This window comes from Theobroma umbraticum, unplaced genomic scaffold (genome assembly GCF_002168275.2).
Source record: "Theobroma umbraticum cultivar Fairchild unplaced genomic scaffold, ASM216827v3 scaffold_239.0, whole genome shotgun sequence".
NCBI classification, from domain to species: domain Eukaryota; kingdom Viridiplantae; phylum Streptophyta; class Magnoliopsida; order Malvales; family Malvaceae; genus Theobroma; species Theobroma umbraticum.
Window position 1 is genome coordinate 206,429 of NW_018397279.1, and position 15,250 is coordinate 221,678.

The following is a 15,250-nucleotide window of genomic DNA, read 5'->3' on the forward strand; positions in this document are numbered from 1 at the left end:
TTGGGTTTCATTTTATGAAATTATATGTACCAAAAAAAATTAGAATCTAATGAAATATATATTGGTCAATATTGACATAATTAATGGTTTGTTACTCCAGATTAATGAAAGCTTCTGCTTTTCAAGAGAGGAAATTAACATAATTAAATACTAATGAACAAACTAAACAAATCAGAGCATTAAGCTAGACGAAACCTAGAACCTAAAATTAGCTGGGTCTCTATTTTGCCAAGGAGGTAAAGTCTTTCATTTTATATTTGTGAATTTTCAGAAGATAGATTCATTTTATATTTGATTTATAGCTGAAGCTTTTTAATGAAACTACTGGCTCATCAAAAAAACAAAAAAAAATATCACGATTTAGAGCATTGTTTTCCCATTACAATTCTGCTATCAAATCTCCTGTTGTACTTTGTTTCAACCATATATACTTCCTTAGAGAAGGTGAGGTAAGGAAAACGTGATGATCTCTAGTTTCATCAGCTTGCCCTGGCCACAAAGGAAACATGTTAAGTTTATTGAAAGTTGGACTCAAGTACATATAACCATCCAAGCAATAATTATGGAGTACTATTAAGATACATGATATATTGAACCATACAAGCCTATGCTATATGATTGCCACTGATGATGCCAGCCAAATATAAAGGTGAACCAGGGGAGACCAAACGGTGATCTTTAATAATTAAGTTTGGTTTGCTGCAGAGATTCAAGAAGGAACACGAAGATAAAGAGGAACATGATTGCGAGCATTTGGAGGTGAGTCCCAAACAGAGAATGCACTGCTGGAGTTCATCCATTTCTTTGTGATTTCGGGGTAATGCCGGTCTAGCACATCTTTCAGGCTCTCTGTTGTATTTACCCATTCGAATCCCTTCTTTGTATATGTCTCCTCATTGAAATTGCTTGTAAAGAACATGTCTGCCTCTAGCCTCCTGTGCCAGTACCCCATCCAAAAATATAGAAACACTCATTATTTAAGTTGCATAACTTTTGTGTCTGCCTAAATTGTACTATCCTTAATTCAAGCTATTGTAAGTGTAGAGTGAATTTTATGATTTGAGACAAGGACCTTACTTCCTCACCAACCCAATTAACCTCATAGAAATGTTTTTCATTTATTTTGGGAAGATTAAGTTTTGGAATTCAAAAGCTTCTCTCTTTACCTCTACGCATATATTCCCAATAACCTTTTTTTTGGATTTGATGATGTATATATTGCTTTACCTGGTTGCCATGAGGAGGAAGATGAAAAAAGCTGTCTCACTAATAGCAAATCCCTTAATCTTCTTCTCTGCCATGAGGCCAACTAGTAAGTCCAGCTCTTCGACATCATCATCATAAACTTCCTTAAGAGTTTGAATCTCTTCCGTATTATCTGTCAGGTCTTCCCATTTAGAAATTGGTATTAAGAATAAAGCCCTTCGGAATTGATTGTACCTAGCAACCTTTCTCTCTCTGTCCCTGTAAACTGCATGAGTAAAACACAAATGAACCAACTTCACATCACTTGTTGTTGAAACCACATAACAAGTTGGTAGATAGCAGTTACTTTCAAGAGCCGCCAGGTCCACACGATCAGGCCTATCTTTGCCATCGACATCTTGTGCTATAAGGTCCCGCAGCCAGAACGGGTAGTTCCAAAGCTTTGGTTGGCCACAGGCTTGGTGCCCCATTGAAACCATTTGTCTTGTGAATCCAATTTCTGACAAATTCTTTTCTCCTTCCTGGCCTATCAGATTAGCCATTGGAATTCTGCATTTAAAAATTACAAGAATCAAAATTAAGCAAAATATGTTTTGTCCTATATCTAAAAACTAAAACATTAAGGTACTGTAATTTATGTCTCTTTTTTGCTTCGCCCGTGCTCTAGCTATATTTCTATTAGGTTAATTACATGAAAATGAGGAGTATAGCTCATGTAAAGATGGAAAAAAGTATACATATCTTTTGTAGGCATACTTCTCAGTTAGTGGTGGAGATTTGTTGGGTCCTGGTGCAGCTTTGGTGTCCCTAAGGTAAAGGTAATCAGGTAGAAGCGAGTGCATTCGGTAGACGCTAACAATCTCTTCAGTCAATGAATATGGGACACCATGATTATCAGGCTTCTTCAGTCCGACGACACGTCCTAAGATGTCTCCCCCAACATGACCAAATTTGTCCTTGAATTTCTTTCGCAATAGTCCATACCTATATATGATGAGGTAATTGTCAGAGAGATACTTAGTAGTTTTACATGGAAATCTCAAAATTTTCAGCATTTTAATTCAGGCTAGTAGTGCATCAATTTAAATGGTTCTCTTTGCTCAAATCTGAGGTATATTACCAGTTAGTGCGCATTCCTGCAAGCAAGATATCAGTTTTCAGGAGTTACACAGTCCAATCAATGGTATGGATCTTTGCAATTACAGCAGAAGTCACCAGCCTTCCAATGTGGTATAAATGTTCATCATCGAAATCGCGATGTTCCTTCTAAAACAATTAAGAGCTGTCATATATATGTAATTAGATCAATAAATCAAGCAACCGAATTAAGGATGTCCAATGAATACCTTGATGGCATCACAAACTGCATTGTGCTCTTTAATGAAGAGAGCCTGCAGTGTGGAGACACCTGCCCAACTGTTTCGAACATCTCCTGACAATGCAATTCCTTGGTCATGAAGAAGAAGCCCATCTTGAGGTTCCCATCCTTGAAAGTCCTTAGTTTACGCAACCTTTCCACATTGGCACCATATATAACACTTCCATCCCTAGAAGGTCACGAATGATACATCTATGAATACATGCTATAGGGTACAAGTAAGATCAACAATTGTCAAGATAAATAATATTTAGTCGTAATCTATGTTTGCCAAGTTAAATAATTCTGCGGTTAAAATGATGCATGACACACGCAGCGTCCACATTATGGTGAACTTACCATCTTCTTAAGAGCATGAACATAACCATTTTAAGCACAATTTACCATCAAGTTTGCTGCCTGATTCCACATGTATCAATCAATATGCTTGCTTGTCAGACCGAGGTTTCTCTCTTCAGCCAAATCTCCACAATCGGTATCGCTCCTGTCGCCGAGCGGATCTACGATGGGGGGTGACTAATCCGCTGTTTCTCCTCCTTCCTTGTCAATTTCTATGTCACCTACCATCATCTCATAAAACGAAGTGAAATGTCATCGTAACTTTTGGCTCCTTTTGGAAAGCACTGTAATGTCCCAACAAATATTTAAAAATTTGAAGATCAAGTGTTAGCAGAGTTTGACGCTAGTTAAGGATAAATTATTTCTTTAATAAAGTCAAAATCTGATGTTTAAAACCTCCCACGTCCTAACCTACTGGCCAATAGCCAATGCTCTGGAATTGGGCAAAAGGCCCATCCTCGGAATCATTCCTGACCCACTACCATCAAGCCGAACTGTGTCATCAGAGCCCAATTGTAGCCATCAAGGTCCATGGGAGCCCAAAATGCAGGCTCAACTCACCAAGTAATCCTATTAACTGCCCCAAATTCTAAAATGGGCTGAAAGGCCCATATTCAGCACATCAAAAGCCCAAAGTACTATTCTCTCCACTCCTTCCACCTATTGCCTCTGCTTCAAACTTCAAACAAGGAGGCTGAAAGCAAAGAATCCCCTATCCCAAATTAACAATCCCCAAATCAAAAAGCCTGCATTGAAACCCCTATAGACCCTTTAAAACGAAATCCAATGGGGGAAACGAGAAAACGAGGCCGCAAACCGAAAACCCCAGCATCAACCACCGAAACTATGGACTTCCAATACACCGCCGCAGCCGCTGCCCAAAACGACGCTGTTACCGCCCAAAACGACGTCTTTATTGCTGCAAACGACGCCGTATCGACCGCCACCGCCAACAACCCACCACAGCGCGACGCGGGCCGAGGGCGACCCAGGAAGTCGCGGAGCGGGGCACACGGAGGATACGGAGCCGCACGTGGCGGCGTCTCGGAGCGGAGACCTTATCAAAACGGCGGGGTGGTGGTGGAGCTACCTCCGCAGCCAGTGGCGAAGTGGGAGAGTGTGGCGGCTAGGGTGCTGCCAGCGATGGATGCGGTGGTGAAGGTGTTTTGCGTTCACACGGAGCCGAATTATTCGCTGCCGTGGCAAAGGAAAAGGCAGTATTCTTCAAGTAGTAGTGGGTTTATAATTGGAGGGAAAAGAGTGTTAACAAATGCTCATTCAGTGGAACATTATACTCAGGTGAAGTTGAAGAAAAGGGGGTCTGATACTAAGTACTTGGCTACTGTTTTGGCTATTGGGACTGAATGTGATATTGGTAAGTGAAAGTTTTGACTTCTTTTTAGAATTTTTTGAAGTGCTCTCTCAAGCTGTTATGTGGGAATTTTCAATCTTTTGGGGATCGTTTTGGGTTTGGAGGTAGTTAAGTGGTTTGATTCTAATAGTGTTGAAATGAATAAAAAATGGTATTGGGTATTTTGTATTCGAGTGACGGGGTAGGGTATATAAAGTGTAGAGTTTTTCGTGGGAATTCGTTTTGAATGCTTGCAAGGCACTTAGAGGCAGTTTGTGTTTTTGCTTGTTTCTTTTTTTTTTTCCTCGCCCTTTTGGGTTCAGTGAAGTTTGAGTAGTGTGATTTTGCTGTATTGGAAAGGCCAGAGGACCAATTATTGATTTTGCTTGTTTTAGACAATTGGTTGATATGTCTATGTTTAGAGTAAATTGAAGTGATTTTTAGTGTTGAAACAGGTATATGTGGAAATAGCTCCTCTCAACATGTTTTCTGAATTTTCCGACTGCTTTGTTATGGATAGAGGCCTACTTGTGCTCTAGGAGAAACTAGATTTATGTGATTTGATTTTGTAAAAATGGCTATTGATTAAAGAAGGGTAATGTTGGAGTTGATTGATTAATAAATTTCTTTCATTTTGGGGATGATGCAGCAATGTTAACTGTTGGCGATGATGAGTTTTGGGAAGGTGTTTCGCCTGTTGAGTTTGGAGATTTGCCTGCACTACAAGATGCTGTAACTGTTGTGGGCTACCCGATGGAGGTGACACAATCTCTGTTACGAGTGGTGTTGTATCACGTATTGAGATACTCTCTTATGTTCATGGGTCAACGGAGCTCTTGGGACTACAGGTTGTGAAATTAGTTCTAGCTTCTGGCGGTTCAACATGTCTGCTTGTTATGTTTATTGACCTCTTGCAGTTGATATTCTGTTTCAGATAGATGCAGCTATAAACTCTGGAAATTCTGGCGGACCTGCCTTCAATGATAAGGGCAAATGTGTTGGTATTGCATTTCAATCTTTGAAACATGAAGATGTGGAAAATATTGGGTATGTCATACCTACACCAGTCATAATGCACTTCATTCAGGATTATGAAAAGAATGGAGCATATACAGGTATTATTCCAAGCAGTATCATTTTATTAAGTTCAGTCCAGTCATCATTCTTAGCTCTTTTTGCCTGGTTGTTTTTGGAATTAGAAAGTGGTATGACTTCAATTTTATTTCTGGTATATGTGCTTGAATTCTTACTCTAGTCCTCATGGTCATTTCTGTTTTAGGCTTCCCAATCCTTGGTGTTGAGTGGCAAAAGATGGAAAATCCTGATTTGCGCTTGGCAACGGGGATGAAACCTGATCAGAAGGGGGTCCGTATTAGGAGAATTGAGCCCACCGCTCCCGAATCTCATCTTCTGAAGCCATCTGATATTATACTTAGTTTTGATGGGGTAAAAGTTGCTAATGATGGAACAGGTAAGTTATTTCCTTTACCTCCCCGTGTTAGTAGGACGTGATGCTATTATGTTTATCAATAAAATTTTTACGTATGAATTTATGTATGCATATATGCATATTTCTTTATATTTTTCTAGTAATTTTTGCATCATCACTAGAGTCTAGACTATTCTCAGAGTCAGAATATTTTTATTTGCCTTTCTAGAACTAAAAGTTAATTCTTGTTTTTATTTTTGGTAGATTAGATGCAGATGTTTCTGTAGGATGTCCTTCTGAATTGAGAATGATGATTTGGCTGTGGTTACTTAACTTACACAAAAATTTGCTATGGAGACATTGTTTAGCATAATCGGGGGTCATCTATGAGAACTAGGTATTACAAGCAGTGTTTATTCTTAGTTTAATCAGGAGGTAGTTTTAAGGTCTAACAGATTTGGTTTCTTATAGTGCCTTGGTGCCCTAAAAGTTCTTTTTAACCTTGCAGAGGAGAGATTTCCTTAACAATCATGGCTGATATGATTTTTGGCCCAAAGAATTTAAAATTGTAACCAGAATAGAATCTTCAATTCTGAAAGTTGAATTATTCATGTGGTCTCTTTTGGTATTCAATATATTGCCTAATTTATAATATGAGTTCCGGAGTTTTGCAGTTTTCTCTACATATGAAAGTTTTTTCAGTTGTGGGTTCAGATGTTTTTTCATCAGCTGTGGTGGAGTGATGGTTGCTGCATAATGCTGGCCAACTAACATTTTACTATGAAGTGGAAAGTCCACTAGATGACGCTCACTTGTTTGAGTCCAGTTGTCTGTTAACTTTTAGTTTATTTAAGTATGTGGCAGTGTGTTAAATGGGAAACATCCTCCTGACCTTTTCTTTCTCTTTTATCTTACCCAAAAAAAAAAAACAGTTCCATTCAGGCATGGGGAGCGCATAGGTTTCAGCTATCTTGTTTCTCAGAAGTATACTGGGGATACTGCATTGGTTAAAGTTCTGCGTGATTCGGAGATAGTTGCACATGACATAAAACTTGCGACTCACAAGAGGCTCATCCCAGCACACACCAATGGGAAACCTCCTTCTTATTACATTATCGCTGGATTTGTTTTTACAGCTGTAACTGTTCCATACTTGCGTTCTGAGGTGCGTAGTGATAACTCTCTCTGTATGTGTGTGTTTCTTTCTCTCGAACTTGGTAAAGCAGTTGTTGGTGATTGTTTAAATGCATAACGAACTCTTTGTTTTAGCTTTTTGTTTCCTGTCTTTGTTGCGTTATTGAGACACTTGATTGGATTTCTTGTGATTGGTGGGACAAAGGGCTCCATTAGTGATGTTTGAGGTCTGCATTATTGGAGTGGTACACCATTCCTTCTGCTGTCATAGGAAATATTCAAGAGCTGTTTAATGTATAATTTGTCTTATCCATTGCTCAGAATTTGGAAAGCATCCATAAACTTGTTAAAGTTTTGTTCTAGTCTTGTGTGTGTCTGTGTGTGTGTGTGTGTGTTTTTATGTTTTATAGAACAATTTGTACATTGTCACTTATTTGCTAGATTCCCATCGTTTGGGGTCTGAAACCTACTTCATTCTTTCATTTTCATCTATTGTCGCAAATATGGTGAGCCTATCTTCATGAGTGTATGCTGAAGACTGGTTATGTTTTTATGTTTTGCTGTTTGAGTGGTCTAGTTTGCTTACTCCTAACATCCCTGTTTCTCTCATCTCCAGTACGGGAAGGATTATGAATTTGATGCACCAGTCAAACTATTGGATAAGCATCTACATGCAATGGCAGAGTCTACGGATGAACAGCTTCTTGTTGTTTCACAGGTCCCTGTTTTTTCTCATGTTTTTCCTTCTAAGACATTTTATAAATATTTACAATGTAAATTTACAGTCTGGTATAACAGGATGATTTGGTTTTCTTTCTTGTTCATGCAATAAACTTAATTTTTTAGAATTTTTCCTTCATTCTCAGGTGCTTGTGGCTGACATAAATATTGGATATGAAGAAATCGTCAATACTCAGGTCAGGGAGTGTTTCGAGACATTGCTGATGATGTAATGCATCTTAAAACAATAAAGAACACATGTTAAACTCTTTCTTTTAATATCTTTTATTTAGGTTCTTGCTTTCAATGGCAAACTTGTGAAGAATCTAAAGAACTTAGCTCATATGGTTGAGAACTGCAATGATGAATATTTAAGATTTGAACTGGAATATCAACAGGTTTTCCCTCTTTCTTTCTCGCATAAACACACCTAAACACACACACACACACACACATATTGGTTTTGCTGATTCTTCAACTTTGCCATGCAGATAGTAGTGCTACAAACCAAGGCTGCAAAGGCTGCAACTTTAGATATTCTAACCACACATTGTATATCTTCTGCAATGTCTGATGATCTCAAGACCTGATAGAAGGTTGAGGGGAAACACAAAAGATAATTGACGTGATTCTACTTTTGCATGTCTCCTCTGGAACATGATACAACCTAATGGAGTTATATTTGCCTGTACAAGCGGCCGTTGAGGGGTACCGCATAGTATTAAGTTTTGCCTCTTCCTTTGCGGGTGTAGTTATAGCCGGGTTGCACTCTTAGTTTTAGTTTACATTGGAAGGAAACAGAGAGGATATGAAGGTAAAGCTTTTTATTACTTCTTTGTTCTTATTTTACTTCTTGTAGAACAATGTATAGTCAAGTAGAGTTAATAACATATGGTATTGGAATTATACCAAACCATACATTTTGGTATCCGAATTAAAAGAATTTATTATTGCATTTATTTAAAGGAAAATTCAAACTAAGATGCTAATTAAATTTGTGAGAGCAAAATTAAAACTTTTCTTAAGTTTGGGGTAATTACATCATCCATCTATAAGTTGTACCATCTGTTTTCTATGCACAAATTTTGCTGGCAGATGGATTTGACATGGACCGAAGCCTGAAATAGGGGAGGCCGAGGTCTGAAGCAGACTTTGTAACCTATGTGCAGTGAAGAAATGATCCATCTCCTGCACTCTTGACTGCAGATGTGTTTTTGCCATTTGCAGATGGTGGTTCAGCAATGTGATTTTTGACATGCGTTTGTTTCTACTTTCTAGACATGTTCGTTTTTATAGCTTTGCAGCAGGGGGACTTTGTGGGCAGATGGTGACCCTCTGCTGCTGTCACTGACACTGTCACTGACATTTTCCTCCGCCATCTCTTCTTTTGCTTTTCCCCACATCACCGTATAAAATCCAATCGATATTATTGTTGCTCCAATGAGACTGCAACAAAATCCTCCGATTAGCTACAATATAAACTGATGAAATAAAATTAACCATGACGACAACAAAAGGCAGTGCTTTGTTTTATACCTCCCAAGATGCAGAGTATCACCTAGGAACATCACACCCATGGCAGCAGCAATGGCGATCGACAATGGCTTAAACATTGCCACGAAAACAGGTCCCTTCAAGCGCAGAGCCCATGTATGGACGGTATTGTTCAAGCAAGAACCAAAGAGACCCTAAACAGAGAATGTGGGCAAAACATTACATGGGAAATTCAGAGTAGGACTATTTAACCAACTCCTGTGTGCATCCGTGGTGCACTATTTTCTTACCGAGCAAACGACAGAGGCCAATGCTATATCTGGCCTCATTCTCCAAGCACTTGCATTTCTTTCTGAGACTAAACCAACAATTGCAGCTGTGAAGCTCACACATAAATTGTAAAAGAAGACTACTGTTAGTTCTGCCGGATACTCCTTCATGATCTGTGTCTGCATAACATTACAGAATCTATTTATTTCTTCCAATTTCCCCAAAGGGTACCACCATTTCCGCAAACATTTTGGAAAAATGTTTGCATGTTTTATAATTTGTAAACAAACTCTTACCTGAACAATGTACCAGAGTGGAACCAGGATATACTCAGCAGTGAGGAAAACGCCACCAATGACCCAGTTTGGGTTTGCAGAGTGAAGTCCACCAAAATCCAAATTTGATTTTGATGAATTAAGGGGTTGTTGAAGTGACATGGAAGGTGTTGAGGCTATGACTATTGCTGGGCCCTTGTAGAGGGTCACCACAAATGCACCTATAACTGATATTATGGTGCCTATCACTTTAGCCGCACTGCTTGTTCTCTTCCAAACTAGCTTCTCCATTCTTCCAAGTTGCAAGAAAAGAAAAAGGAAAATAAATCAAAATACAAGAAAGAAGAGAGAATAACAGACCATCGATTGTGGTCCTCAGAAAAAAAAAGGACTTGCCCCACTACACCGTAGAAATTGTCAGCCACTTGACAACACCGTACTCAAAAACTGCAAAAGTGAACCCCAAGTACCATCCAAAAAGCTAGAGGCATCTCACAACCGAAAGACGTTATCCAATGGACAGAATTAACTGATGAAAATCTATTCTAAACTGTCTCTGACCAAATGAATGTAGCTGCCAGTCCAAGTACTTTATCATAAAGCAAACGAGAGGGCAACCACTTTTCAAAGGATTTTGTGCACCAAAGGATGCTTTGCTAATTGGTGGTGGAACAAAAGTTACCCGAAAATGATGGCTAGGATGAATGTAAAAGCTGGTGTGAGGTTGCTGATTGCAGAAGCAAGAGTAGGAGAACTGTAAGTGATGCCTGTGTACCCCATGATCTGAGATGAACTCCTGTTCCAGTTTCAAAACAATCAAGTTAAAAAACACAACAAAATTTTCTATGAATGAAGAAAAATTAACGAAGGACGAATCGGCTAAAATCATGGTTCTTGATTCTAAAATTATCACAACTCTATCAGCCAAACCCAGTTACCCTATAAGTCCCAGAAGTCCAATTTTGCATAGAATAGGGAAGCTGAGTGGAGGAAGCACTCTTGATCTGCAAGAACCAAAGAGAAACAAATCAGAAATGACCACTTTTTGGCTTGCATATCTATAGTCTAAGATTGACAGACCAAGTGATGAGAAAGGAGGACCTGTAAGAGAAGAAAGGAGCAGGAAGGAGAACGAGAGCAGCTATGGCATAAGCATAGACCACAAAAACGTGGTAGCTCATGCCCTTCAAAGTAGCAGCTTTGAAAAGTGTGTTTAGCCCCACGTTTGCACACTCCATTGTCACCATAGCTGTGAACGGCAGCACATCCTTGTAACAATACCTCCATCTGCACACCATCTTTTCTTGTCTCAGTTTCTGTCAAAACCGAACAGAAACACCCCCCAGAGAAAAACACTGTAAAAATGGCTTTCGTGAAATTGTATGGTACTGTTATTGGTGAGGGGTGACTAGACAAACAACAGAAGCTGATCGTTACTTTATTATATGTGATTTCCTATGTGCTATAATTATTGGTCCCATGCGTTTTCTCATTTGACAAGCAAAGGAAAGAGTGGAGATAAGGCTATGTTTTTTTTTTTTTGTTTCATTGTTGGAAGGTGCAATTTATGATGTTTATAGTGGATTATAGTTAGTGATACATATAGCTTGTCCTAAGAATAAATAAATTCGGTTTATAGTGTGAAAAGTATCTTCCTTCATCAAATAATTTAAGATCTCATTTCATCATAGTTATTATATATTGGTTTTCATAATGTCCAAAGAAGAAAATGATCTTCCTAGTTGAAACCTCCATGATGGCAAATGTGTCATGGTCCAGGCTAGACTGACTCTGCTGCACCACCAAGAATTATTTCTCAGTAGTTGATGCTGATGGTGCCAAAGATAACTCTAAGCACACAACAGAACATCTTTTAAAGTTTGGTTATCAACAAACACTAGTCCAAATTCTAGTCACATCACTTGCTTTTTTGAGCTGATGGGTGCCTAAGAAGGATTAGTGGTGGTGTAATTAAAGCATAACAGTAATAAAGAAAAAGGCCGGTGCATGCCGAGAGAAGTTAAAAAGGACAAAATCTTGACATCCCAACGAAGAAGACACCACCTTGGGGTACAGCAAATGCTGCAGTTTGTAAGAGGCAGGCTGCGGCCGGATCCCAAACGCAAAGGCAAAGCAACTTGAGACCCTACGCACTCTCTATCCCCATTTTGGAAAAGGGGAACGTGTCCTCCACACTCTCTTTGAATAGGACATTTCACGATTCATCACTGCCTAAAAGCCAAAAGGAATCGTTTGCTTCACTTTCCTTGTGGCACTCTTTAACAGTTTTTCCCTTTACTCAAATTGAATATTTGTTATATATTTTTGAAAATTTAATTACAAATAAAATATACTAAATAGTGGTTAATATTATTTTTATTTAACCAAAGAAAAAGTGAAAATTGACATTAATTTAGAACCAAAAAGAATAATTAATTACAAAAAGTACTTTTGAGAAGGCTCAAGGAGCCCAAGTACCATCAAGCCGTAGCCCAAACAGTGCCAGCTGGGGATAGCTGGCTGGCCCAAAGGAGGCACGATGGGCTCAATCTGATGGCCTTTTGAAATGCCCGAACCCAACAATTGCCCAATAGCCATTAAGCCCTTTCTATCACGTGGGACCATAGAATGGCCGACCAGGTCACGTGATGGCCTCCACGTTGTCCGTGAAACATGTTTATGAGGTTTCGTGTTTGTCTCTTTAGAATTTATATCGCTTAATAAATATTAAATATATAAATATTGCATTTTGGGAATCCAAGTTTCTGTACATGGAGCTCTGTTTTTCAGTTCTTCAGCTTTATTGGAAACAAAATGGCTTACTAAGCTCAGAGTTGTTTTGAATGGATTCATTACTGAGTCCTAGCTTCGTTACATTGGGTTTGCAGCAAAGGCGCCTGGGAGGAGGATGCCAAGCTGCTAAAGCCAGAGTCAGCCATTTTTTCTTTTGCTTTTCCCCATATTACAGCATAAAATCCTACAGATAATATCACTGCTCCGATGACACTGCAAAATTTTGAGTTTAGGTCCAGCGTAGCAAATTGTGTATATGTAAAAAGTAGCTTCTTAAATGATTCTGCTAAGATAAGGAGAGAATTTTTGTACCTTCCAAGATGCAGAGTATCACCAAGGAATATAGCACTCAAAACAGCTGCAATAGGGATTGACAATGGCATAAAAAGTGCTACATAGACAGGACCCTTAACGCGCAGGCCCCAGATGTGCACAAGAACGCCAAGGAATGTCCCAGTAAATCCCTAAACAGAAGTAGTAAACTCACATTTAGAGAATGTCTAGCCTGCCTTGAAATTTTGTAATTGGTTAATGAATTCTTACAGAGTATACAACTGCAACTTTTGCTATGCTAGGCCTTAGTCTCCAGGCACTCAAGCTTGATTCTGCTAGCAAGCATACTGGTGCAGATATAATGGTTCCACATAAGTTGTAACAGAAGACTACGATCAGCTCTGCCGGGTATATCTTCATAACCTGTGTCTGTAGGTGCCTAACTAATCCAAGGTTAGTGTTCTGTATACAATTGAAAGTTTTCCGTGGGGTTGAGGGGGTGATCTAGTAACAAGCATTACCTGAATTATGTAGCAGATGGAAGCAAGGAGATACTCAACAGCAAGTAGGAGGCCACCAGTGGCCCAATTTGATTGTGAGGACTCAAGAGGCCAATATGATACAGATGATGATGGTGTCAAAGTGGGAGATGAAAACACTTCGGGGCCCTTGTAGAAAATAATCACTAATGCACCTGATATTGATGCTATGGTGCCAATAATTTTAGCTTGAGTGCTTGAGCTTCTCAATTCCCCATTTTCCATTCTTGTTATGTGCACCCAGAGAATTGGAAAGGGAAGGACCTAATTAGAAACTAGCACAACGATTATAGCTATGGATTTCAAGCTTACAAGTTACAACTTGGATTTTGACTCTTTACAAATTTAGTGTATACAATTTGATTTATCTTTGCTGACTATCATGTGAGAGTATGTCAGGTGACACCATTTAACTTGGGAGGAAGACTGTGAACGTAGATAATTGTAATTAATGCACAAATCTTTGTTTTTATGCAAATAGGAATGTGATCAGATATCTTCTTGTTGGAAGATGATCACAATTCTGGAAATGGAAGAAGCTGACCTGGCGAAAAGGATCAGAGGAGGAAAGGTGACGTTTCTTCAATTCAACAGCCTATACGCCAAGCTTGAATGTCGTTTCATTTAAGTTAGTTTTTAGTTTACTCAATACGACTATAGCCTATGTCATTTTTCACTTTACCTTTGGTAAATACAGCCTGAGCGTGTCATATTTGATGTTTTGTTAGCTGATATGCCAAGTGTTCAATTTCTATTTGGTAACCGTTGCCTGTCACTGAAACCAATGCATAGATTTCAGTGCACAGCCAACCATTTTTCATTCTCTTTCTTCGAGGTTCACTATAGTTGCTAATATCTCGGTGATTTCTTCTTAATCATAGTATATATATATATATATGTGAATATGAGTAGAAGATGTGTGAGCCTCTGTTTTTGAGCTCTACAATTGGTTTCCAGATTCATCTTTTTTCTTTGTTCTTTCTTGTTCACTGCCAAACCTCTAAAATCACAACACTTCTCAACCTTACAGCAATTGATTCCATTCTCAGCCTGATACTGACTTGCACTCTGATTTTCTTTCTCTCTACATTATCATTTGCTAATAATTATTTATTCACACTCTATTTTGACATCTTTTATGTTTATCAAATGTTGGAGTTCATCATGTGCTCATCACTTTAAGAGTATTTGATTGCAAATGATATAAGCTCTCTTACAAATTAATTAAATTCTTAACTTAAGGTAGTCATAAGCAAACAAACCTGAAAATGATGGCAAGGATGAAGGTAAACGCCGGAGTGAGGCTGCTGATTGCTGAAGCCAGAGTTGGTGAGCCATATTCTATACCTTTATATCCGCACATATGAGCTACAAACCTGTCACAAGCATTCTTTAGTAATTTGACTGTCTTGTAATCTTTTCCAGGCTGACGACAGATTGAAAGGAATTCTATGCAATAACATGTTACAGCTTTAAGAATGCTTCAATACCCAATAAGCCCGAAGAGACAAATTCTAGAGATAAGAGGGAACTTCAATTGGGGAAGAACTGCTGTGCTGCATATATCACTCAGACAAAGATGTTAGCTCATTATGTTCTAATGGAATTATTTGAGGTTATCAAATTATGCATGTGTTTCTAGATGACTGACAGATGGAAGGACCTGCGAAAGATTAAGGTAAAAGGGAGGAGAATAAAAGTAGCAACAACATAAGAGTATGTGATGAAGACATAATAGCTCATTCCTCTCAAAGTGGCTGCTTTGAAAAGAATTTTTGAGCCCACACTAGTGCACTCCACTGCAACCATTGCTGTGCATGGAAGGACCTCCTTGCGGAAATACTCCAATGCCATCTACCCCTCTTTCTTATCTCTCCTTGATCAGTTTCTTACTTCCCTGATTTCTCTCCCATTTGCAGTATTATTTACGTCATTTCTTTTAGTGTCGTTTGGAAGCAAACAAAAGGAAAACAGAAATTCGCCAACCAATAATTGTAGTTTGAACAGTTTATGTATTTACTACCACACAATAACACAGCACAAAGTCAG

At 38.8% G+C, this 15,250-nt stretch overlaps 4 protein-coding genes across 5 annotated transcripts; 1 reads left to right on the forward strand and 3 right to left on the reverse strand.

Annotated features, from left to right (window-relative positions):
* Positions 1-709: 709 nt before the first annotated feature.
* LOC110427977 (alpha-dioxygenase PIOX-like) lies at positions 710-2,952 on the reverse strand. The gene is given in 8 exon segments (XM_089785569.1): positions 710-935; positions 1,228-1,471; positions 1,553-1,755; positions 1,963-2,190; positions 2,327-2,472; positions 2,553-2,677; positions 2,680-2,753; positions 2,924-2,952. Coding segments are annotated over 8 exon segments (1,275 nt in total).
* Positions 2,953-3,588: 636 nt separating this feature from the next.
* LOC110428018 (protease Do-like 9) lies at positions 3,589-8,492 on the forward strand. The gene is given in 12 exon segments (XM_021443688.2): positions 3,589-3,922; positions 3,924-3,966; positions 3,969-4,298; positions 4,924-5,025; positions 5,028-5,122; positions 5,209-5,389; positions 5,554-5,745; positions 6,636-6,868; positions 7,454-7,555; positions 7,704-7,754; positions 7,851-7,955; positions 8,049-8,492. Coding segments are annotated over 12 exon segments (1,746 nt in total). The 5' UTR covers positions 3,589-3,709; the 3' UTR covers positions 8,148-8,492.
* On the reverse strand, positions 8,492-11,141 carry LOC110428020 (WAT1-related protein At3g28050-like). 2 transcript variants are annotated; one of them, XM_021443691.2, is made up of 7 exons: positions 10,698-11,136; positions 10,535-10,600; positions 10,279-10,392; positions 9,618-9,888; positions 9,342-9,500; positions 9,094-9,245; positions 8,492-9,003 (listed from the first exon to the last, which is right to left on the reverse strand). In XM_021443691.2, exons 1-7 carry the CDS (start codon positions 10,892-10,894, stop codon positions 8,832-8,834), a joined length of 1,131 nt encoding a protein of 376 aa, XP_021299366.1. In that variant the 5' UTR covers positions 10,895-11,136; the 3' UTR covers positions 8,492-8,831. The 2 variants fall into 2 exon arrangements, with proteins under 2 accessions (XP_021299366.1, XP_089641654.1); XM_089785528.1 differs by having other exon boundaries at positions 9,342-9,888; positions 10,698-11,141.
* A 1,040-nt stretch (positions 11,142-12,181) lies between these two features.
* Positions 12,182-15,237, reverse strand: LOC110428019 (WAT1-related protein At4g15540-like). The gene is made up of 7 exons (XM_021443690.2): positions 14,865-15,237; positions 14,692-14,757; positions 14,464-14,577; positions 13,184-13,427; positions 12,933-13,091; positions 12,702-12,853; positions 12,182-12,602 (listed from the first exon to the last, which is right to left on the reverse strand). The coding sequence occupies exons 1-7, from the start codon at positions 15,053-15,055 to the stop codon at positions 12,449-12,451; spliced, it is 1,080 nt and encodes a 359-aa protein (XP_021299365.1). The 5' UTR covers positions 15,056-15,237; the 3' UTR covers positions 12,182-12,448.
* Between the last annotated feature and the right edge of the window lie 13 nt (positions 15,238-15,250).

Bases quoted from the DNA above. Each gene is read 5' to 3' on its own strand.
- LOC110428020 (XM_089785528.1), bottom strand. From the start codon at position 10,894: ATGGTGTGCAGATGGAGGTATTGTTACAAGGATGTGCTGCCGTTCACA. The intron at 9,889-10,278 runs GTAACTTTTGTT...GCAACTTGGAAG, and splicing joins ATCCTAGCCATCATTTTCGG to AATGGAGAAGCTAGTTTGGA. The intron at 9,004-9,093 runs GTATAAAACAAA...ATTTTGTTGCAG, and splicing joins GATACTCTGCATCTTGGGAG to TCTCATTGGAGCAACAATAA.
- LOC110428019 (XM_021443690.2), bottom strand. From the start codon at position 15,055: ATGGCATTGGAGTATTTCCGCAAGGAGGTCCTTCCATGCACAGCAATG. The intron at 14,578-14,691 runs GTATTGAAGCAT...TGCTTGTGACAG, and splicing joins TGTCTCTTCGGGCTTATTGG to GTTTGTAGCTCATATGTGCG. The intron at 13,428-14,463 runs GTTTGTTTGCTT...GCACATAACAAG, and splicing joins ATCCTTGCCATCATTTTCAG to AATGGAAAATGGGGAATTGA.